Source organism: Apus apus, chromosome 1 (genome assembly GCF_020740795.1).
Source record: "Apus apus isolate bApuApu2 chromosome 1, bApuApu2.pri.cur, whole genome shotgun sequence".
In the NCBI taxonomy this organism is placed as follows: domain Eukaryota; kingdom Metazoa; phylum Chordata; class Aves; order Apodiformes; family Apodidae; genus Apus; species Apus apus.
In genome coordinates, this window is record NC_067282.1 from 189887290 (window position 1) to 189911135 (window position 23846).

Here is a 23846-nt window from a genome sequence, read left to right on the forward strand (position 1 = left end):
CTAGTCCATCATGGGGTTCATCCCACACTGTCTGGAATAATGACAAATTTCGTTTTTCATACCTGAAGTTCACTTTTATTTACACTTGTTATTTCTTTGACTTTTATTATTCTTCAGTGCAGGTGATAAACATTATGTGAGGGTAAGCACGAATTAGCAATTTGAGTAGACGATTTATGATTACATTTTTTGTGATTTGGGAGCATTCATAAAATCCCAGGTTATCAGCCTCAAGTGATTCATGACTCACTTCTGGCAAAGAGCAGGATGTTTGCATTGTCCAGTCTCATAATTAAAATGTGATTATTTTTTTTTAAAGTATTTAAGTTACTGACCAGGCATGTCTTTCTGTTCCCAACATTATACATCTTCCCTGCTTCCTTCCAACACTCCTTCGCTCTTAAGAGACCCTGTCAGTTGAGAGGTTTTCTCACTATTTATACAAAATTCTCTAAGAAAGTGTCTTTTGTTTCCTATATCCTGAGATTAAAAATATCCCTTCTATTAAAGGGATGATAAAGTGATAACCAGACAAGTTCAAAAGCAGCAGTGCTTTTGTGTATGATACAAAAGATGTATGATACCAAAGATGCTTCTGAATCATGGCAAAGAATGGAACTGAGCATACACCAAATAAGGAAATATAAAAAATAGCTTACTAATTGAAGAGTTTAATAAATAATAGTTTTACAATTAAAATTATGGTAGAGCATTGAAACCATATAAGAAAAATATATTCAAACAGAACTAAGATTCCCATACTTGCTAATCAAACCAAGTCTTTCGCACAGTAAAGAAGCATCATTCATATCAATCTCATTTCTTTGGCTCACATGTATTGTGGATAGATCTGGTAAAAATGTTTTAATTAAGCAGTTATCCACTGAAAAATATATTTGTGGGAAATGTTTTACAGGAGCATTCCTTTGGATGAAATATTTGATGGTGAAAAGTGAAAACTAAATCAATGTTTTGATAATGTTGACATTTTTCAACAGTATTTTCTTAATTAATTTAGTTTGGTTATTTTGTAATATGTTATATAAATTTTAAAATAAAGATGTATTTCAAAGCTGATCAAAAGTAAACAAAACAGTAATATAATATTTTTATGGACCGTAAGAGATATTCTTTGAAGTTTGTATTTTATTAGAAATATAAAAAATTTTCTTCTGTTTTTTGAACAAGAACACTTCATTATCCTTCAGAAATATAAAAAAATGTATGGAATAAAAATCCCCATTTCCATGTAGCTCAAATCCAGGCTCTGCATTCTGAATGGTCTCCACTTTGTGTGATCCACAACATACATACATCTGACAATCAGCTTTTGTTTAAAAATATTCTTTGGTTTTAAATTCTTGTATTTCAAATATCAGACCTTGATGTTCTAAAATACTGCTTCTTTCACATTCTCTGAATGCAAGTTCTGTTGCATGGCATGAGAGTCTTGCTAGTAGACGTGACATGACAGGCACAAGAACAATTTCTTCTATCTGTGGAAGCCAGTTTTCATTAGCTGTGTTCCACATTTGATTACTTTTTAGGAAAAGTGGGTTAATTTAAATCAGGTGTATTTCCTGAAGTTCAAGATACAAAATCATACAAAATCAAACTATATTGCCATTTGGAAGCATAAGAAATTCCATGGTTTCTCTTTCTCTCTCTTTATATAATATTTATCTTTGTAAAAATGTTTATGTAAAGTGTAATAATTATTTTTTTTTTGCATTTCTAAATAGATGAAAGCTGTGTGTAAATCCCCAAAGATAACAAGATTCAATTAAAAATTATAAAATACGTGCAACATACAGAAATTTGCAACAAATTTCTGCTGACAAAAAAAAAAAGCAACCAATATTTTCTAAGACTGGAGTCACCTCTTTTTCTGCAGGAAAGGGGTGATATGTCCCATATTAGAAGGACAAGAAAAATAAAACCATAAAGCACTCATGGGTGCTGATTTAGTGGAATCATTTAACTGTTTATTTTCTTTTCTACAGTTAACTGACCTATTGATTGATGAACCCTGATTGTCTACATGGCATTATTAAAGTAACTTTTATCTTTTTTTTTCCCCTTGTCAATCTATCAGGTCTTTATAATCACTTGATGACTCTCCTTGTACTCTGTAGCATTTAGACAACAAGCAGGCAACAAGTATGCCCCCTTGGATGTGAAAATGCTTTGTAGCTTTCAGGCTGTTTGCAAAGTGTAGTAAGTGCTACTGTTTGGCAGGTGTCAGATACTCCTACTGCATTGTGTGTCTGCCTAATTTTGCCCTTTGTGGGGGTCAGCATCTGCAGCAGATCTCTGCAGAGTGGATTTCTGTATTTTCCATTCTACTTGCCTCTGTCAATTGTGAAATAATATATTTATCCTGCTGCTGGCTCAATTTTACAATTTTCTGTCTGAAGAAAGATGCAAAGGCTTCTTTTTCTGCTAACTATAATACTGCCTTTCTTCTGGGGGAATTGAGCATCAGTCTTTAATTCATAAGCTGTTAAGCATGAACCCCTCATGTCTGCATTCTAGGTTTGCAACTAGGGAGAGGAATGCTCTCCTCCTCTACAATGGGCGTTTTAACGAGAAGCATGACTTCATTGCCTTGGAGATCATCGAGGAGCAGATCCAGCTCACATTCTCTGCAGGTGAGGTGTGGCTCGAGTTGAGCATTTCTGCTTGTGGTCAGGAGATCCTCTCAAGCCATTTGGAAAGGCACTTTCATGATTTTATGTAGCTATTTGCTGCCTCGTTAATTGAGTGTCTGCCAACATTGTACAGTGAACAACTGATGCAGGGTGTTGCAAAGTACTTCAGACTGTAGCGGTTTGTGGTGGTAACACTCGCTGTCATAGGCAGGAGCTTGTCCACATATCAGTTATAAAAGCCAGAGTTTATGACTACTATAAAAGATTGGCACTAGCCTGAGAGTTGGCATCTGAGCCAATGTTTGCTTAAATGAGACTTCATTACCACACCGTGATAAACGTCGTGCATTTGCGCTTTTTTACACTGTGCCATCAGTGAAACTGGGTGCATAAGTGTGATCTAAAAAAATACTCGTGAGCCAAAGGAAAAGCTAGGAGACAAGCGGAAACTCCCTGACGTTCATTAGGGCTTGGTGAGGAGCAGCGCTGCCGCTGGAATCCACTGCTGTGCTGTAGAAGCACCTCCCCTTGGAATAATTTGTAACACAAGGAGTTTAGGGGAGCTAAGCTGCCCACTCATTGCTACAGTGGGCGAGGAAAGACAAAGCAGAGGCTTTGGCGATAGCTTGCTTTCTGTGCTAGGACCAAGCCAGGATCTTTTGATGATTGTGGAAGCAGAGAGAGGGGAAGGCTGACAATGATTTGTATCCCTGCCATCATGGCCTTCTCCCAGGGGAGAGGTTTCCTCCAGAAAATCAGGCCTGGTAGTGCCAAACCTCTTCCTGTCAAAAGTGTGTTCAGAAAAAACCCTGACCAGTTCCAGTCTCAGCAGAGGGGTGTTTCCTGAGTTATGAAAGTCCATATTTAATGCAAAACTCATGCCAGCTGTGCTAATTGCCATGACAGGGGTAGCAGGTGAAGCTGTTTGCACACAGCTGTACAGCATGTTTGCAGCACCTTGAAGCCACCACGAATCATCTCCTGGACTTCAGCAGACTTTCTGAGGCTCTTGGGGTCCCTTTTGGTGGACTACTTGTGCCCCTGCTTCAGCCCAGGAGTAGGTCTGTGAGTTCAGAGGGAAGGCTTTGGTGCCTTTACTAAATCTCAGCAGGGCAGACCAACCTCTTGTGACAGGTTTAGGAAATGTTTTCTGTTGGGACAGAAAGAAATATCTGAGAAGGGCTGTTGTTGTGTAGGTCAAGTGGGGTTATGTGTAGGTCAAGTGAGACATTTGTACCTCTGTACCAGGCACATAACTCAGGAAATAATCCTGTTACTTCCTGTTATCCGTATTCAGGATAGACATGTGGGCTCTGGTCAGCTTTTACTTCATTTTTGTGAAAAGCGAGACAATGCAAGCAGTAAACCAGCAGAAGCAGAGGTGCAACCCACATCCCTGTTGCTTGCCTGTGGCCAGTGATGGTCAAAGCCTTCAGACTCCACAGTAAATACTGTGTGACCCCATAGATTTACCAGTGATTCCTAAATGTGTATCTGAGCCATTTGGGTTGAAGATATCCGGTTTTGTTTCCCCTTTATTACCTCAGAGATGTCCAAGTTAGATTTTAAGGCAGACTTTTGAATGGATTAGGGTACTGAAATAACATGCTGCAGTTGGAGAGGTGTGCTTTCTTCTGTAGGTCTGATCTGATCTGCCTGTCTAAACTTGAATCAAATCGCTCAGAAGGCACCCTGAGGATGAAAGAGAAAAAATAAATTCTGCTCGCACTTATATGCATTTAAATGTGGAGGAACTCCTTTAAAATACATGAAACTAAATTTAGATTTACACTGCTGCACCTGAGAGCAGGTCTGGTCCTGTATATTGCAAATGGTATTTTGTTTGGAAGGAGAATAGTTTATGGGTTTTAGTTTTAAGTGGCTTTTAATGAACAGTGCAAGTCTTGGACATCTGATCTGACTGGTTTACCTGTTGCAACAACTTTCTCACAGTAAACAAAGCGAAGGGATTGGAGACCGTTGATCTTTCTTCTGCAGAAACTTGCTAGGTGAATTAAAAGCCTAATTTTTACCACAGATTTTTTATCTCTAAATTATAAAAAATATTACAGCAAGATGTCAATTGTGCTAAGCTGAAATCTCTGTTGTTTAAATAATAGAAGTATATAGGATGGGAGTTAAGGGAGCATAAGGGAATTACTTCACACAGGGTAAAATATTTGTTGCAAATAGTGAATAGAAAGTACATTTTAAGCTCAACAATACTGTGAACTTTGTTAGCTTATGGGAGGGAGTTATTTTTCCTGTGGTTTAGTATGTAGAATTTTCCAACTGTTTAAAAAAAAATCCAATCACACACACAAAAAACACAAAGAAAGAGAAAGGAAAAAGAAGTAAAAACCTAGCAATCCCTTCTCTGTGCCAGGCCTTTCATGTACTTTCATGTACTTTCAACACAAATGTTTATTTTGCTGCTACCTCAGAACAGCTATGCCTGGTTACTGAGCTGGTTCTGCTGACTCAGACCTGACTTAAAAGCTTCCATTTTCCAGTTGCAATGGCAAGGACTTGCTTTCAAATTTAAATACTGAAAGGCTGCCAATAATTTCATTAATCACTGGTAAAATTTTGTTGGGACCAAGGTTACAATCCATGGGTTTTACACTAAAGTGCTTTCGGATTTCACTTTCTGAGCTCTGACAAGGCATTGGCTTCCCTTCCCTGACAAAATATCCTGGGGTGATACTCATCCTCATATTAAAAAAACCTCAAAGTGCTGCTTTTGGCAGAAATGCAGAAAAATTAATGTACACTTTTTCCTCAGTTGACCACTTCAGCAGTAGATGTATCTACCCAATGCATCTGCTACTGCACCCTGCAGAAGCATAATAATAAATAACATAATTAATCCAAATGTGCCAGAAGCTGTTTTTGTATTTGCACACCAAAATAATTCTGTGAAACTGGGGATATTTACTGTCTGGCAGGATGAAAATTAAAATTCCTCCGTGATGAAGTAAGATGAATGCATCCTGTGCCAGATGAGGGTCTCTCTGTGTTTTGGTTCAGAGCAGAGTTTGCAGTGCTGTTGGTTCTTTTTTTCCCTTCCACCTACCCTTGCAGGGGAGACAACCACGACGGTGGCACCATTCGTTCCGGGAGGGGTCAGCGATGGGCAGTGGCACTCGGTCCAGGTGCAGTACTACAATAAGGTAAGACTAATTCTGTTGGCAGTAACCCTGTCATTGGTAAAGTAATAGAGGCACAGGTCATCTAGCTCTGACCTAGTGTACACAGATGACCTGAATTTTATTTATTTAACCAGGCACATTGCTACAGCTGTCACAAAAGGTGCTGATCTTGCTCACCTGTTCTGGGACAAAAAATCCCTCTTGAGGGCTTTTGAGTTTTGTCTCAGGAAGGCAAAACCAGACCTAATAAATTTTTTTCAGAAGTACTACCAATGAAGCCTTCAGGTACTTGGAACTATTTTAGTGTTCAGTTCTTTAAACCCTCAGGAGTGTCAGTGTATCTAAAACAACTTATCCACTTATTTGGATCTTTTTAAAGAACTGTAGTGCAGGAGCCTTCAGTGTAGTGACTGCTAACCACTATTATAGAATTTTCCTGAAGCAAAGCAAAATTCTTCCCTATAACTGTCTTTTCTTGTGTAGAATAACCCAAGCTTCTGTGGTTTGGAAAATTTAGTTATTAAATGGTTGACACTTTTCAGTAATGAATCTTATTAAATTAGTTTTCTTTCTGCTATATACAAATATATGCAAGAGGCATGCAAAAAGCATCATTGCATAGTCTGTGGCATTCAGAGGTGGGCTTTGGGGTCTCTGTCCCACAGCTGCACCTGCATAGCTGTCAGGAAGAGGTTCACTTTGACTGAACCAAGGACAGGGGCTTTGTGCAAACCTACTATTTATTGATGAACCAAAAATTGGCCTTTTAGAGTGTACTGTGTCACTGTTTACAGATAGATGTCAGAACTCCTCTACAATCTATAAGAAAAATTAGAGCATTCATTTAGTTACTGGGAAGTGTTGCTTTTAAGTCTGACATGATAGCGTTATGGGAGATCATGTAAGGAAACAGAGGAGCATTGTTGGCTGTTAAAAAGGAAACAGTATACTGGTGTAGGAAACTGAATGGAAGATGAAGGATTAATATGATCAGCAAGTTCTTTATTTCCCAGCACTGCATCCTTTCATCACAGTTTGTGTGGCAGTTTGAATGGGAGGATTAAAATTTTCTTTGGACTCCTAGATAGGATCTCCTAGCCTAAGGATATTTTATTGAGGAAATAAAAGCCTTTATTATTATTTTTTATATTAATAAATATTGTCAAACTTTTAAATTTTATACCTAATATACACTCTGCTATCTGGGCCACAGGGAAATAGAAGTGAAACTTGGTGTCACCATGCATGGATCTGTGGACACTGTGAGGCTCTTCCTTACAAACTGCAACATGCCATGTTTCCATAGTCCACATATTTCTTAGGGAATCACTTCAGCAGCGTAAGCGGCGCTTGCTGAGGCAGTGGAGGGACATTCCAGCTTTCAAGCTCTTTGGTGGATGAGGAGGGGAGGGCACAGCCATGGGGTCAGCTGCTGGAGCTGTTTGCTAAAGCGCTGCCAGGGAGATAAGGGGCCCTTGCTGCCCTAGGGCACTCTTTAAAAGGCAAAGAGATCTGACACGTATGTTAAAAATAAACTCCTGCTTCATTTTAAGGGCTTGCTGCAATTCAAGCAGACTGGTAGGCAAGCCGTGTTAGCAGCTGGTGTTTTCCTGTCATTAACACACATGCCCTGTTACAGTTTTCTTCTTCTGCCCCAGTTTTTCGAAGGGGAACAACCCAGTCCCCACTGCACAGGAGAAAACTCAGGGGAGAGAGGAAGAGCGGAAGGGCTGTGCCAGAAAACACCATGGTCTTCACTGCCTTTGCCACTCATATGACGTAAAAGTGATGAAAAGCAGGGTCACTGTGTGGAGAGCAGCACTGTGCCCTTTGCTGTCTGAGGTCATCACCTTCCCTTCAGCAGTATTTATTCCAGAATAGTTAAATTTGGGCTGGCAGAGGGGGAGCTCACAATACTGAGGAAATAGCACAAGTAGGATGTGCTAACCTACCTGTATTTAGCATGCTGTCAGGACTTCCCAGCATGGCTGAGAACTGCACACGTTGCACCGGCTCTCCAGCAGCAAAAGGAGCAGCAAGAGCTTCAGGGCAGTGGCAACTGGAGGCAGCTCTTCAGGCCTGCCTACCGGGCTGCGGGACACAGCCTGCAGCAGGGCTAAGCCTGTGCGTTGGCTGCTTTTTGTTTGAAAAACAGTTCCTTGGCTACTTCATGTTTTAACAAAGCTGGAATAAGAGTTCCTGTGAGGAGACTGAAAAGAGAGAGGTAATTTAGGGAATTTAATTGTGCCAAAATAAATGGGATGCTGTGTCTAAACTTGACACAGCAAAGATATGTTTGAATAAAGGAGTACCCAAAACTCATGAGTTGCTTAAATTATGCACTCATTATTTTGCAGGTACTCCATCCTTCCATTCTTTCCAAAACCCTACTGCCACTATCAGGTCCTCATCCCATCAGTCCTCAGCCCCTTTGCTCTGCTCAGACACTGAGCAGGCTTCCTGAGCAGGCAGAACTCCCCTGAGCCATGTCCTTCCTCCCTGCCTCTGGCTCATGTTTGATCCCCACCTCCAGCTCCTTCTGGACTCCCCTCTTTCCTCTCTGTCTCTGGCTTGCTCTGGCATTTTGCAGCAGCACCCTGCTCCTGGCAGCAGGGCCACAGGAGCTACCTCTACCAGCATCCTCACATGGCTCTTTGTTCCTTGTTCTGTTCAGCTGCTTGCCCAGGGAGCTTCTGGTCTTTGCTTCTTTTTAGACCTCTCTTCCCATTGGGAAATGTGTAATCCCATGGGAAATGTGTAATCCATCATCCCAGATACCTGTAGAGATCCATTTTATTCATCTGTCTTTGTGTCACATTAAAAAGCCCTTAAAAGGGATGCTTCTGCCTTCTCTTTCTTATCCCTTACTCATGTTGAGTTTCAGCTCCCTCCATCTTCCCTTAGCAGGTTTGTTTTTTTAATTTTATTATCACCTTTTGCCTATTCATTCATCAGTTCCTTCCTGTGTTGCTTCTGTGCTTTTTTTGCACTGCAAAACCTGTACAGGCATTTTGAACTTTACTTATTATTCACACTCTAATAGCTGAGTGCTGTCAGGCTGCTCATCCTGCCACTGGGGTCATTGCAACGGTGCCATCCACTTTGTACCCACTACTCTGTCCCTAGGCAGTGACAGGCTTCTTTGACCTGGACTCTTTCCTCCTGCCTTGGAAATGTGAGATGTGTCATGGTGCAGGTTGAAATAAATAGCAATTCAAAATGTTCCTGTTGTGCTCACAGCAAGCATGTGGGGTCAGGTGCTCTACTAGCTTCATTCTTCTTTCCCAGTTCCGTTTTTTTGTTAAGCTTCTTTAAAGTATCTTTTTAAATACTAAGCTAGAAACTGTTCTGTTTATTTCCTTCTTTCTGCATTTGTACGACATTTAGCAAGGGAGAAAAGGTTTGATCTTTGGAGCTTTCAGATAATACTGTTATTCACATAAGGAATATTAGATTTCATCACAGCTGAGGTTAAATTTTCATCTTTAGTTTTTTGAGGAGAGTGACTAACAGGCTTTGATACATAATCTAAATCACTTCAGTCCAAAGCAAATTTTCGTAGATGAGTTTTCACAGCTCTGAAAGCTGTTCCTGCAGTCCAAGTTGATTGTGGTCAGATGCAAGCAAAGGTTGAGTGTTTTTTGGCACCTGCAGCTCTGTGAACAATATTTGGCTGAGCATCAGTGGAATTTGGACTTGAGAAGTAGGTGACTTGGATACAGGGGGGCAACTCTGGTGGGAAACTTCTGCAGCAGCTATTTCCTTAATGTGGCACATGGTTCTGCAGCATCCTGGTGATGCTGGCCCCCTGTGCAAAGCCAGGTTGGTAATAGCAATAAGGAAATAAAAAGTAAGTGTAGAAGTGGCTCCTGCAAATTATTTTCTGTACTCATCTCAGAAGCTCTGTGTTTGGTAATATTTACCTTTAGTGTTGTTGAAAAATGGTGGTTTATAATTAACTCCCTATCATGACAGTCACCTGCCCCTTAGAGACAAACACTGGAGCCTCATTGACAAGAGGTGAGTCCAGAGCTGACTTTGCACCACTGTGTTTCCTGAGAAGCATTAAACCAGCTCTCTGTCAACTCAAGTATTTGATGCTTTCTAAATCCTGGTATGCACAGGCACTGTAAAACATTGCAGTAATGAAGCAGACTGTATCAGGAGAGGAAGGGAAGCAATATCCTTTCATTTACCGTGTAGTGATTGGAAATGGATGCTTCCTCCCCTGGTAACAGTTGACATACTTGGTTTCAGTGGAAGTGCCTAAGGGAAGCACTGAGGTGTTGTACTAAGGAAGTGTTGTCTCTGTCTTGAATTTCTGGAAAGGAAAACACTAAGGGGGAGGAATTAGTAACTCTAAGAGAGCAGAAGTGAACTAGGAGTGTTTTATAACCATTCACTAGTTTCAGTTGCATAGGTCTTGTCAGCTGCCCAGTAGCAAGGTATCACCTTACCTGTTAGCACTGTTTCTTGCCATTACAGATGTTAGCTGACAGCAGGGAGAAAGCAGGGAGGAAAGCTACTTGCTGACTCTGACATGTTACCTTCTGGGATCCTCATCTCACAGCCATTAAAATCAACATGTGGTGTTAAATTAAAGGTGATCTGCATGTGACCTCCATTCTCAAGAGTTATAAATATTGATAAGAAATTCAAAATAAATGGGATATTTCTTATTGTTTTAGAAGAAAAGGTGAGAGAGGGGAGAAGATTTCAGTTTGGCAAATAAAATAGATAGAAAATAGCAGAAGCAACCTGCTGTGTGTTTACAGGATAGCTGGTATAAAGAGCAGCAGCAATGTGAGCTGCCCTTTTTGCCTTGGGAATGTGCTTCCTTTTCACACAGTGAGAGTACAGTCAGCCTCTGATATCCTTTTGCTGTCTTGAGCCTGCTGGCATGAGTGACAGACAATAGGTTTAGCTATGCTGATATTTTTTTGGAGTAGGAGTAAAACCACCCACCAGGGGGTTTGTTGGTAACAATGCTCAGTATAAGTAATATGACATGAACATTCTGGCATTCATTGCACATACAGTGTACATACAGGATCATGTATGATTGTTGGTAGTGCTTGGGACAGGAGATTTTAATGAGCCTGGTAGTGGGTGGTGTTTATAATTAAGTGAAAACTTCAAGCCACTCTCCCAAACTTGTGACAGAAACACAGTTTTGTTCAGAATTTGAGATACAACAACAATTTTATGTTCATGTTTTACCTGACTCATTACCTCAGGATAGAATTCATAATTTGGCACAAGATGAAAATATTTTTTGTATGGACATGTTCCTTTAATTATAGAGAGCATGTACATATATATTTATATATTGTCTATCTCATATGTTACTTATACATATATGACATCAAAGTCGCTTAAGGACATTACTGTTCTGTAGGTGGAAGCTCCTTCTGCATCTGTTTAAGGGAGTACAGGATAATTTTACCTGAACAACAGAAAACCTGAAAAGGGCAGAGAGAAACATGCTGTCACTGATGTGTGGTGCAGTAATTCTGGGGGACAGGATCCCTGAATGACTTACAGAATGACCCAAAAGTAACAGCTGTAAGACCAGGCAGTGTGTGTGCCTGGGATCCTCCTCCGTGGTCAGGAGATGCAAAAATGTCGAGTGCCTGAGAGAGTTGTCTCAGCTGTCCTGGTCACTTCAGCCTTCAAGCTCCTAGTCTGAGATAATCAGGATAAACATTACTCTTGCCGTAACTAGGGTGAGGTTTCTTCTTGTATTTGATAATCAATAGTAAGCTGCCATTCTTTCACTCCTTTCTTGCATATCTTTAGACTTGAAGACTGCTGTGGTTATTGTTTCAGATGCTTGACTTTCTTGGGAGTAGCCCACACTTTCACAGCAGTTAGTTAGCAGGAAGCTGCTGCTTTCCATTCCTGTGCACTTCCCACCTGGCAGAGCCCAGACCTGTGTTTAGCCTGAAGACAACAGGCAAATTCTTCAGTTAGAGATAAAAGAAATGAGGGCTGCTTATGGCTGATCTTCAGTGTGTTGTGAATTCAAAGCACATTGCTCTAAATCAGACTCACATATGCTTTTAAAAATCTCCTGCCTGTGGTAAGTGATGGTTTCTCTTGAGTTAACTGGTCTTCATCTAAGGCAAGCTGGAGCTTGAGCATCACCAAAGTCTGAGCTGTAGAGACTTAACCCTCAGCCCACTCATGCACTAGAATTTGCTAGTACCTTTCCTTCCCGGAGAGCTTGGGTCTATCCTCCACCCACTGGCTGAAAGCTGTCTCCAGGTGCCAGAACACCCTCTGTTTCAGTGCCAAGACCCACACTGTAATTGATTTTCTGTACCTCAGGTGTGTGCTGCAGCTCTCCCCTCGTGCTTGCTCAGCCTGTAGGCAGGAGGGCACCTTTCTCCCTTACCTGTGGGTTCCTCGGCCAAAGTTGATCCCGAAGGGTTACTCAGTTGTGCTTGTACAGCTGTGCTGTGATGGCAGCAGAGCTGAGCATTTTGAGTCTGCCTCCACAAATGTTCCATACCATGAGTCACTACTAGTGCCCCACAGGCTGGTCATCAGTGCATACATCTGGGCAAAAGCAGTCAGCTCAGGGGAGTCCTCAGTGAGCCCTGATTGCTTGTGCAGTCTAACTGGCAGCTCTCCAGTGCTGTTGGGCAGAGCTTGTGTGCCCTGCCAGGCTTTGGATGGCGGTGGGGGCACCTGAGGGTCTTGGGGGCAATGTGGAGTTGGACTGTTGCCAGCCCACATAGACCTGGTACAGAGGAACAGATCCTGTCTGCACTTGCCAAGGACTCGGGGGTGAAATGGAAGTAGAGATGAGGTCAGAGAGGTAAAGATAGGAAGAAAAAAAAACAGGCCAAGTCAGGGCTTCACTTGCTGCTGTTCCTGTAGTTACTCAGACAATATTTTGGTCAGAAAGAGGAATGTCATATGGGATCTCTGTGCAGTTGGGCTTGGTAGTAAGGCTCAGGGAAGGCTCCACTCCCACTCACCCATGCATGGAGCAGGTCTGCACCATCACTACAAAACCATTCACTGCTGGAATCCTGTCCCCTCCTGTGATCATGCAGAGAACAGGCTTCATCAACCAACAAGTGCAGCATTTTGAGGAAACTGTTGCCCTCTTCCAATGTCCATCGATTTTCATGCTGCTTCTCACCATGTGGGCATCCCTGGCCAGCTGTAGCCATCACTGCTCCCTCCAGCAGCCTTAACTTCCCTGTGTCCTCATGCAGGATTCAAAGTGGGCTCCATGCGGGCTGTAAAAATAGAAGGCCTTCAGTGAAGGTTCATTTGCAAAAAGAGAGTGTCCTGAAACATGTAGATGTCAGCATCCCAAGGAAAAGCCCATAGGAACAACTTGTTTTGGTTTTTGTTGTTTTTTTTTTAAAAAGTCCAGATGTACATCTTGAGGTAACACACCCTTTTTCCCAGTAGCTTGTTTATTTTGACATGGATTTTACTCTGGTCTTGTAGACAGATTCAAGGAACTTCTCATCAGCTCAATTTCCTGATGGCCTTTCATGTTTTCTGGCACCCCAAGCTACTCTTTCTATTTTTAGAGCTGCCCGTTCCCCAACAGTCATTTTATTTCCCTGTTATTCAAAAGATTTCTGAATGGGTATAAATTGAGAGTTTACCTAATCGGACACACTGTAATCTGTCAGTGTTCTCACTGTTAAAATTAAAAACATCCACAGGTCTGGTCCAAACCACCCACCTTCACTCCATGCATGCTCTCCATCTCCATGGGCAATTTTTGTCGTGTCCAAGTATACCAATTTTGATTGGGGTAGAGTTAATATTCTTCATAGCAGCTTGTGTTTTGCTTTGTTTTGGATTTGTGACCAAAACCGTGTTGATAATGCAGGGATGTTTTCATTACTGCTGAGCAGGGCTTACATAGAGTCAAGACCATATCAGCTTTTCACGTCATCCCACCAGTGAGTGGGCTGGGGCTGCACAAGAAGTTGGAAGGGGACACAGCTGGGACAGCTGGCCCCAGCTGACCAGAGGGATATTCCATACTATATGATGTCATGCTCAGCATATAAGCTAGGGAAGAAGAAGGAATGGGGAGATCTTTGGGGTAATAGCGTTTGTCTTTTCAAGTTACCCCTATGTGTGGTGGAGCCCTGGTTTCCTGGAGATGGCTGAACACCTGCCTGCTGATGGGAAGCAGTGAATTAATTACTTGTTTTGCTTTGCTGCTTGTACAGCTTTTGCTTTATTGAAACTGTGTTTATCTCAACCCATGACTTTTCTTTTACCTGATTCTCCACCCAAAGTACCATGGAGCAATGAGTGAGCAGCTGGAGTTAAACAACTGAAGTTAAGCACTAAGCAAGAAATATGAAGCACTTTACAACAGGCCTGATGTTTAGCAGCTTCTAGATAAAGACTTTCTATAATGGATAGGAGCAAAGGCCTTGAGATGAAAACTGCACCATTTCCTTTGCCATCTTGGAGATCTAAAGGGGCAGTTGTTGGGTTTGGGTTTTCCCCCACTGTTTTCTAAATGAAGCAGAAAAGTTAAGCCAGCTTCTTTGCCAGAAACGCTTTTCTGCACAGATGCCTTCCAGTCCAATGGCAGCTAGTAAAAGGACAAGGGTGGGCAAATGTACAAACTTGTCTTGCTGGAGCATGACTTGCTTATATGGAGAACCTGCTTCAGCTAACTGCATGGTGACCATAAGCTCTTGGCTTCAGTCTTGTACAACCCCTGCATTTTCTCCAACTCCTACATGTGTTATGCCTGCCACTCGTTAGCAGAGTTATCTTTAGAATTATCTTTATAGCAGATCTCTGACATTAATCACTGCCTTCGTTTTACTAGAATCTCTGTTTTCATTCTGGGAGCCTGTGTCATGAAGCTGCCTAGCAGTGGCCAGAGGCAGAGCACTTCTGAAGGACTTGAGGATGCATATGTGAAACTTACCTTCTGAAAACTCATGCCCACCCCGGTTCTCCCACTCAGGAGCCGGCTGGGGCCACATTTCATCTAGCTACCGGTCACTGGGGTACACAGCTGTACCTTGAAAGTCAAGACCTATAGGGTTGTGTGCTGGTGTGCTCATGGGCACCTGGAAGCTCAGTGGCCGCTTGCATTACCCTGCTGTGGGCAGGCAGGACCTGCCCTTTAATCCAAACCCCTTTCATGAACACAAGCATTGCGGGCAGTTGCAGGCAGTGGGAGTGGTGCTGGTCTGTGTTGGTGAGGTTAATGTTGTGCTTTGTTCTGCAAAGGGTGGAATGGAACACAGCAACCTCTGAGGGTCTGCTGCAGAGACCACCACAAACCCAGCTGGCTATGGCAGATGTGCTCTGTGCTGAGTGCCTGACAGATTGTCTCATTTCTTTCTGAAAACACAGACCCACTCTGATGCTGGCAAATTCACCTGTTATGGAAATACGATTATTCTTTATTCAGGACAGATTATTGATCTCACCCTTTTGCCTTTGGGGAAAAAAAGAACAAATATCAACAGTTCAGTGACAGATTGTGACAAATCTGTCAAAATACCTGGATGACACTGGTGGCTACTTTGTCTCCAAAAAAGGGGACTAAATCTTGTTAGAAGTTCTGGGTTCACAGCACCCTGTTCCCCTGCAGGCCCAACAGGCACACAGGAGCAACACTCAGCAGCTCAGCACAGGCTTCCCTGTGCCACCCTGCTGCCACCCTGTCCCTCAGGTGGGAAGCTCCTGTTCCACGGTGAAGGCCTTGTTTGCTCAGCCCTCACTCTCCCTTGCAGAGCCTGGCAACGAGGCTGCCAGCACCGTGGGTGATTTATGAGGCAGGCACATGCCTGCAGCTGAACAGGGATTGCCAACTCCTTGAAAAAAAGCCACATAGCTACCACCAGCAAGGCATAACTTTTAGTTGTTGGACCCAAGGTGAAAGACTTCACCCTGAAAGTATCCAGGACACCATCTGAATGGTCAGGAGGAGTGATTGACAATCAGATTCTTAGATAGACTTTAGTTATGACTCCCTGTTCCAGGGAGCAGCTCTTGCACCAGGGCGTAGTTGCCCCTGTTGGGTGCTGCATTTTGTAACTTGATTGAAAAAGGGAAACCTCAACAGAAGTGAAATCACTGGAAATACAATTAGTAATAAAAGCTGGGTATGACTTATGCAAATGTCTATCACTCGTGACATCTGAGCAGGCATAATTGTGATCTGAGGGAGAATTTCTGAAGTTAATCCTCCCAGTGGCTTCCAGACTAATTTGTTAAGGGATTGAGGGAGATTTTCTAAATAAACAATGCAGTTGTTGAAGATTATGATAATGCCACTGTTGATCAGATGTGGGCCCTGCCAGAGTTTGGATTTTGCTGGCTTGGAGTGACTTGCTGTGTTTACAACACTTGTGATCAACACAGGCCTGTTCTAGCATTGCTTGGCATTGTTTGGTAGAGAAGAATGCAGACCATTAATTGCAATGTTAAGTAAATACATAAATACTGAAAATGTCATTCAGCTAGGAACAACCTACTTCTCTGCGTGTATTTTCCCAGGAATAAAATTTTGTGTATGTGCTTTTAAAGGCTCTTTCAAGTATGCAAGGCAGAAACTGTGTTAAAATGTAGTGCTTCCTCTTAAAACAAATCTTACTTAAGACTTAGCCATATTTCTATTTTTATAATTTTCTTATCACTCATCTCATGGTGGATATTTAATAGCAGAAGGTACTGCAGGGTTCTGTTAGTCAGTGGTGGTGCAGTGAGGAGAAGGCCATGAACAGTGCTACTTCCAGCGGAGAGTTGATGGCACACTAGATCATCAGTTTGTGCTGAATGCCTTCCCTTCTGCAGCATTTTCATGGGATCAAAAGTTCTGCCATAGTTTAGGCCTATTCTTCACAGAGAAAGTCATCAGGGTTCTTCAGTTACACAAGGAAGAAATCTATTCAAGTGAAAAAGTCTCTTTCTTTGCTAGCCACAAACAACATTTTTAACCAGCATCCTGAGGGATGCACATATTTCATTTACATTTCAACTCAGGAGGTCAAGGAGTTTTTACTGGATTATCAATATTGTTAGCCAGGTGCAGGTTATGAGCGTTTTCTCAGAACTTTCTGACAAGAACAAAAGTTCCTGTATCAGTAGATTAATGAGCTTTTTGATGGGCAGACTAGTATATTTGTGGGGCATCTGGTAGTGAGGAATTTTTATTATTTATCCATACTATGTATTTTTGGTGTTAGTGGGCATGGGCATTTAAAAAAAAAAAAAAAAAAAAAAAGCTATTTAAATTACAAGCAGCTAAAGGAAGGGAAAGAAATTACATTTTCTGTTGCAGAATGCATGCCAGGGCTTTACATTTCAAGTTCAAAATGTTGTTCTAGTGAAACACATCAAATACGTTCCTCGTGTCTGAATGCAAAACATGTCATTTCCTACATGCTCAGAACTCAATTTTTAAAATGCCATGAGAAAAGGTAATCTCTGCAGAAATAGTTGAGTTTATGAGTAATTTCCTGTCATTCTAGCTGAACGTTCAGAACGACTTCCGTTCTTGCTGAAACCAAATTCATCCTCTTCCACCCAAATCCAGAGGTTCATCAATGAAAGCCCTGGTCTAGATAAGACCAGAGATTTGATATATAGAAACTGAAGCTTGACAGATTCTGATTAGAAATAATATACAATATTGTTAATAGTGAAGGTGTATAATCTGCCCACAGTTCTGATGGTGTCACTGTCCTTTGAAGTCAGTTTTTCCCCTTCTAAAGGAAAATTTTAGCTTGGGTGCTAGTCATGTTATTGAGACAGGGTTCACAGGGTGTTGATGTTCTGTGGTTGTATAAGACAAAGGGCTGATTGGATGATAACATGAGTCCCTTCCATCCATAAAAGGTGGCAGGATCCTGTGAAAACATGTCTCAAAATCCAGCCTGCAGTGTTGCATGAGGGAAGCTGTCCTGGTTCTTTAAAGTACAACCACTGATGGCTTGAAGTGTGAGTCAAAGGAAAAGTAGCTTCGTCGTGGCTCAAACCAGGATAGAAGCTATGAGCCAGGAGGACAGAAGTGTTGCTGCACATTTGCACTGTTCTTACACTCTTCTACAGCATCTACAGCTCCTTCAGTGGGACTTTGATCTGTGGCAACCATTACATTCCCAACATCTGAAGAGCACTGAAGGGCTGCCTGGCTAATATTTAGTTTTCTTGGTCCTGCTTGGACATGGTGGCAGAGCCCTTGCAGGTGTTGGTGGGTGTAATGTGGGCAGCTGCCTGCCCTTGCAGAACAGGCACACATGAGCCTGGACTTTAAAAGCCCGTCCCTGCAATTCCACCAATATTTATTCATGCAGACTTCAATTAGTAGTAATTGTTTTTGTTGATTTTTTTTTTTCCTGGTGGAGGGTAAGTGTGAAGTGATTGATATCTGGGAAAGGAAATCAGGATTTGGCGGTGGAGTGACATTCCGTTGTCTTGACACAAAATAGCAAATAACTCACCTCTAAATCGGTGTCTCCCGAAATGAAAGTGTAAAGCAGTGAAAGTCATTTGGAGGTCATTGAGATGCAAAGTGTGTCCTGCTCCCAGCCCTGAGTTGTTCAGCTCTCCATGACAGCTTTGAGAAATCTCTCTGGCAGCTGGGAAGGAGGGAGGTGGGAGCTTACCCAGTGCCTGGCTCTTTCTCTCCCCTGCCTGCCTCTGAAAGTGTTGTTCTCCCAGAGTTTGCAAACACCACCTGAAAACACTCGTTGTTGTGATGATGATTTAATACACAAATGCAAACAGTAACTTTTCAGAAGCCATCTCGAGTGGTTTTTGGTCTGCAAGTGACAGTAGGGACCATGTCCTATCAAAACCAGCCGGAGCCCCTGCTCTTTGGGAAGCCTCATCCTCAGCAGGGCTTCTCAGCACTTAGTTCTCTCACTCCTCCCAGGTTTTAAAAGGGTTGACTGGTGTGCCCAGTTACAGCACTGCCACTTCTAGCTCTGCACCCACCCCACAACCTGTGTGGCTTTCTACATAGTGAGGGGCTCTCGGGTCACCCTGGGGAGCCTGGCACTTACTGACCCCAATTCACTCAAGCCATCTAACAAAACACGCTGCAAAACTCCTTGGAGTTTTGGCACCTCCCAAGATGGTGATTTTTAGCACCTTCTGAAAGCTAAGGAGACACAAAGGACTTTTTTGAGAGCTGGTAGAGTCTGAATGGCCACTGGCTCACCATAGGGTGCTGAGGATAGTGCTTGAAGAAGCCTGGCAGGGGTTCTGCAAAGCTACACAGTCATCGAAATGGCACCTCAGGAATTTGGTGCGAGTTCTTTAAAGTGCAGTTATCTCCATTTAATCACTGAGTAAATCTACAGTATCTGGCTGATTTGCAGTAACTTCTCGGGTATTTTGCATCTGTCTGTGTAGTGAGGGGAAGCAGCACTTTGCAGTTATCTGGCCATGCAGGGGTCTGTGTGCACCAGGAGACCCTCAAAAAGATCCAGCCATGGTGGGGATAGCCCATAGACCAGTGTGGGATTCCTCGATTTTAGGGACCCAGTTATGTCCTTGTCCCTCATACTGAGCAGTTTGCTTGGCAAGATGTCTTCAGGGATGAGTCCAAGGAGAAGGAGTTAGTTGCTGTAAATGAGTGTCGCGTTGTGCTATTTTAGGTATTTCTTGGATCCTGACAGCAATAACGTTTGCAAATTAAGTCATAAAACATTTAAGATTTATATAAAGCCAAAAATATTTGAGAATGGTACTTCAGTGAGCAGATAGTGAAAACTGACAAAAGGAGAAGAGTTTGCTGAACTGGGAGAGGAGAGCATGTGAGGGAGAACAAGGATGTTCCTTCACATACTCAGTGCACCCAGTTATCCAAGGATGCTGGAAGAGCATCTCCTTGTTGGTGGAGGGAGGGAGGCAGCAGAATATGCAGAAAAAGGGTTCAAAGGGCAGAATAAGACAGGGAGGACATGTACCAGCCACAGGGACAGATCAGAGGAGAGGAGAAGGCTGCAGAGGGCAGACAAGGGGACTTGCAGCAGCAGAGCACCATGGTGAGTGGTGACTCCCATCTGGAAAGCTGGATGTTGTCTTGAGGAGTGGGCATGGTATCTCAGCAGCTAAAACAAGTCCTTCTTGCTGTGTCACTGATTCAGCATCAAAGAGCTGAGACACTTCTGAGAATACAAATTTGAGCATAAATTTTCCATTTGCAGACAGGGAAAACTCATTCTTCCCATCAGCACTACAACAGTCCTTGCCAAAATTAGTCAAATCCAAGAATACGCTTTGCAGGAGCTGGATGATGTTTGTGAAGATACTGTTCATACTCTGCAGAGGGAAGGAGTACTTCTGAATGCTGTGTATGTGTAGCCATGGCTTTTCACAGCCTTGCCTTGCCATTGCCACATGGTGGGTCAGGAGGACTGCTCCCCACCTCTGCCCAGCCACCAAAAAGCAGCAATTTGGCCAGTGCTGTTCACGGGTGCCAGGTCTCATAGCTGTACTGAAAGCTTCCTGCTTTGAATATCAAAGTTTAGCCTCTGGATGCATCCGTGAAAGAGATAACAAGAAGGCTTGTAAAACTTGCTTGACTTTGTGGCCCAGCCTGGAACCTGACTGTTTGGTGTTTCAGGGAGTTTGTCTAGAAAAAGAAACTGGTCTGGTGGCTTTTCAGGATTTGCATTTAGTTTTCCTTTTCACTGTCACAGGCTCTCATGTTTCTCTACAGACTTGAGCCAAGTTTGTATAAAGAAATGCCATTAAAATATTCAGGGAATAAAGGGGATACATACATCAAAGGAGCAAGGGGTTCATGTGAAATTATTTGTCCTGCCTTTCCCTGGTGACTAATGAGGATGTGTAAAAGATTCCCACTTCTTCACACCGCCTTATTTTAAAGGTGCCCTGGAAAGCTGCAGGGGGAAACTTTAAAAAGCAGAGATTAACATTAATGGTTTCTCTAATCTGGCCTGATTTGGAGTTTCCCAATTGATCAGAACAGTCTGCAAGTCCATGCCACGCGCTAAGCTTCCCCAGCATTTCCTGGTCTCTCCCCCTGGGATTGCAAGCACGGTTTGTTTTTTCCTGTTTATTTATTTACTTTCATTGCGGGGAACCTGCCCAGGGAGACCCCCACCACCACGGGCCTTTAATGAGCTTTTTTGACCACTGAAGCAGCACAGCATTGCCTGGGAATCAGAGGGGGTTTCTCCCTGCCCCGCGTCAGATAGGCGAGCAGAGGCCAGCGGGTTAACGAAGCAGCCGGGGCGGCTGGCGGGCTGCCTAATGAGCCCCAGGGAACTGGGGAGGGGGGACCTCGCCGGCAGTCAGAGCTCCAGCAGCAGCCTCCGGCAGGACCCGATGCCAGTTGCTCCATTTTTTCCCATTATTACTGTAGCTGGAAGCATTAGAAAGCAAAGAGCCCCAAAGGGTATGAGCATGAGATGTTTTCCACCCAGCACTTCTGGGGACAGTGGGGCCTGAACCAGCACATGAATAACACAGGCGACTGCTTTTTTTTTTGTATTAAAAATAACTAGGAAGCAGATTCTTTTTAACCTTTAACCACTCCAAACAGTCAATAAATCATTAGCTACTGATTAACAAAAACAGAAGGGTAGCTTATTGTCCGGTAAGCACTCTTGGAAGCACTGAAAGGCTGGCACTGTCTGTAGGATGTCTTTTCTTTTTACACATTTGGACTTATTAAAAAGACAAACAAGCCAAGCTCAGCATATTAAGCTATGCCACACAAAACATTTAGCTAGAAGTCCAACCTTCTAAAATAGATACAAATTTTAATATATACAGTGAGCTGAGCAAATGCAATATTTATGATATGCAACATTATATCTGTCCCTCAGGAAAACAGATCTCCTCGTGCCATGGGTTGTTTCTCATCTATGAGGGTTCCCGGTTTATGTTCTCAAAGTCTTGGCCATACTTACTTGGCCAGATGATTCTGCTGCTGAATCATCTCCTCAGCTCCTTCAAAGACTCAATGGGGTGGCTAAAGCAGGCGGAAGTCCTTGTGGCTGAAGTTCAGGCTGGAGAGCACAGCTTTCAGTTTGAGTTCAGGGAACTATCCGTGATGCTGGAATACATTCCCATGCCCAGCTAAAGCCACTCTCCCTCTTTCCATCTCTGTGAAAAGTCAAGTGGCAATTTTTTATCTAAGAATGAAAATTGGAAAAAGGTGTATCTGGTGGAGGAGGTATGTTTGGGACCTTTGGAAAAGAGTTAATTATATTGCAGATTAACTAGTAAAAGGGTGAGATCCAGGAATCTGAGTGTCACCGCTGCTGCTGATTGACTAAACAAACATTTGCACTTCATAGTATTACTATTACCTGTACAGTATCTAGTCTGGTTTAATTCAATATAAATCTACCAAAGGTTGGACTGTTTGCTTAAACCTCTCCAACAATTTTGCGTTGTGACTTTTGAAAACAGTAGTATTTATAATGTAAAAATATAATGGTTAAGTATTTAAGACAAGGCTTCCATTGTCTGTTAATCTGTATGTGTTTTCCATTCACTATGCATTGTTCGACCATCTGTGCCTTTAATAAGTAACTGTGTGGGCTCTGGCAGTTTAAATATTTAGTTTAAAATAGTAGAGGATCCAAATGAAACTGTGATACATGAGAATATCCCTGTCTGATGTTTTTAGTGGAATAGGAATAGATTTGTGCAGTAGATTTACAAACTATAAACAGATGTGTTTTGATGACCTTCTCTCCTCTATCCAGGCTCCATTTATAAAACACAAGTTCACAGATTAAGCTTGTCAGGGTTTTACATGCACCTGGGAGAATCCACATGTGTTTATTTCTGTTGAAGTTGTAGGAAAAAGTCCAAACTGTTTGTTGCTCCATATGTGGATCACACAAAAGGCAGATTTGTCCTTGCTAGTAAAATACGTTCATGATGGAGTTCTCTCACTGTAACCTGAGAAAATCACTGCAGGTGTCCAAAGGGAGTTGCATGCATTTTTGTGGCTTGAGGAGGTCACTGCTGGGTTACCACTGAGGACAGTAGATGAGTCTTAGTGTTAATTCTTCTATGGTCAGGAAGGGAGCTGCAGTTTCCAAAAAACATCCTGGGACACTGTTCCTTAATCACAGTCTGCCTGTGACTCTGGGCAAGGGAGAGTGTCATGGTGTAAACACGAAATTTTAGATTGTCCACTCATAGATGAGAACCACTACTCTCCTTCATGAAAGCTCAGTGTGGCACAGTTAAGTTTTGTGACGTTGTGTACAATTTTAGGTACTGATTGCCACTATTTGAGGAACGTAAGTGTGGTTCATCTTCATTCACAGTTAGAGAGAAGGGTAAGTGGTTCCTGCTTTCATGTGTGGATCCTGAGTCAAGGCTGCTTCTTTCTCTTCTCCAAGTGACTCTCTATGTGATTATAATGAGAAAACACCAGGGTCAGTAAAGCAAACACAACAAACTTTAACATGGAGTGCACAAAATGTTTAAAAAGGCACTGTGTGATGGTGGTAAATACACTGAGACACTCAAGGCTGTTTTTTTGTCTTTTTTTTTTTTTAGTCCAGAACTTCTCGCATAGATTGTTTAAGGGAGACCACATTCTCTGGCTCTGTTTGGTACCTCTTCTTGCTGCTCACTTTTACAGCATGTGGTCTTTGAAGTTTGAATCCCAACGTCTTTCTGCACAAGCATGAAGTAAAAAGGCAACCTTCAGGGTTAGGCAGTGCAAGGTGGATTTCCAGCCTCATGAGCAGGAACTCAGTGATGTGACTTGCTTTACCATTAATGGGGGTCATGCTGGTAAATTCCTGTACACCACATTGCACATTTACTCATGAGTGCAGAATTGGCACAGCTAATGAAACTTGCCTTTCGGGTAGCATGGTGTTTCAGGAGATGAATCTGACAGGCAGAAAGGTCTGCTAAGTACTCAGATGAAAGTCTGGCTTTTAACTCCTTGAACATATTTCTAGAAAATTATAGTGTGAATTAATGCTGGTTAGTGTTAGCTGTTCCTACTGCTAGGGATCAGTCTTGCTCCAGCAGGATTCCACCAAGGCAAAGATCCTGCCTGACATGTGAA

At 42.6% G+C, this 23846-nt stretch overlaps 1 protein-coding gene across 1 annotated transcript in view; it reads left to right on the top strand.

The window, feature by feature from the left end:
• CELSR1 (cadherin EGF LAG seven-pass G-type receptor 1) overlaps window positions 1–23846 on the top strand; it is a 170274-nt gene that overhangs the window by 93900 nt on the left and 52528 nt on the right. The window contains exons 4-5 of the mRNA XM_051642700.1: window positions 2536–2651; window positions 5736–5824. Of these exons, the coding sequence (XP_051498660.1) occupies window positions 2536–2651; window positions 5736–5824 (205 nt within the window). The remainder of the gene's footprint in view (window positions 1–2535; window positions 2652–5735; window positions 5825–23846) is intronic.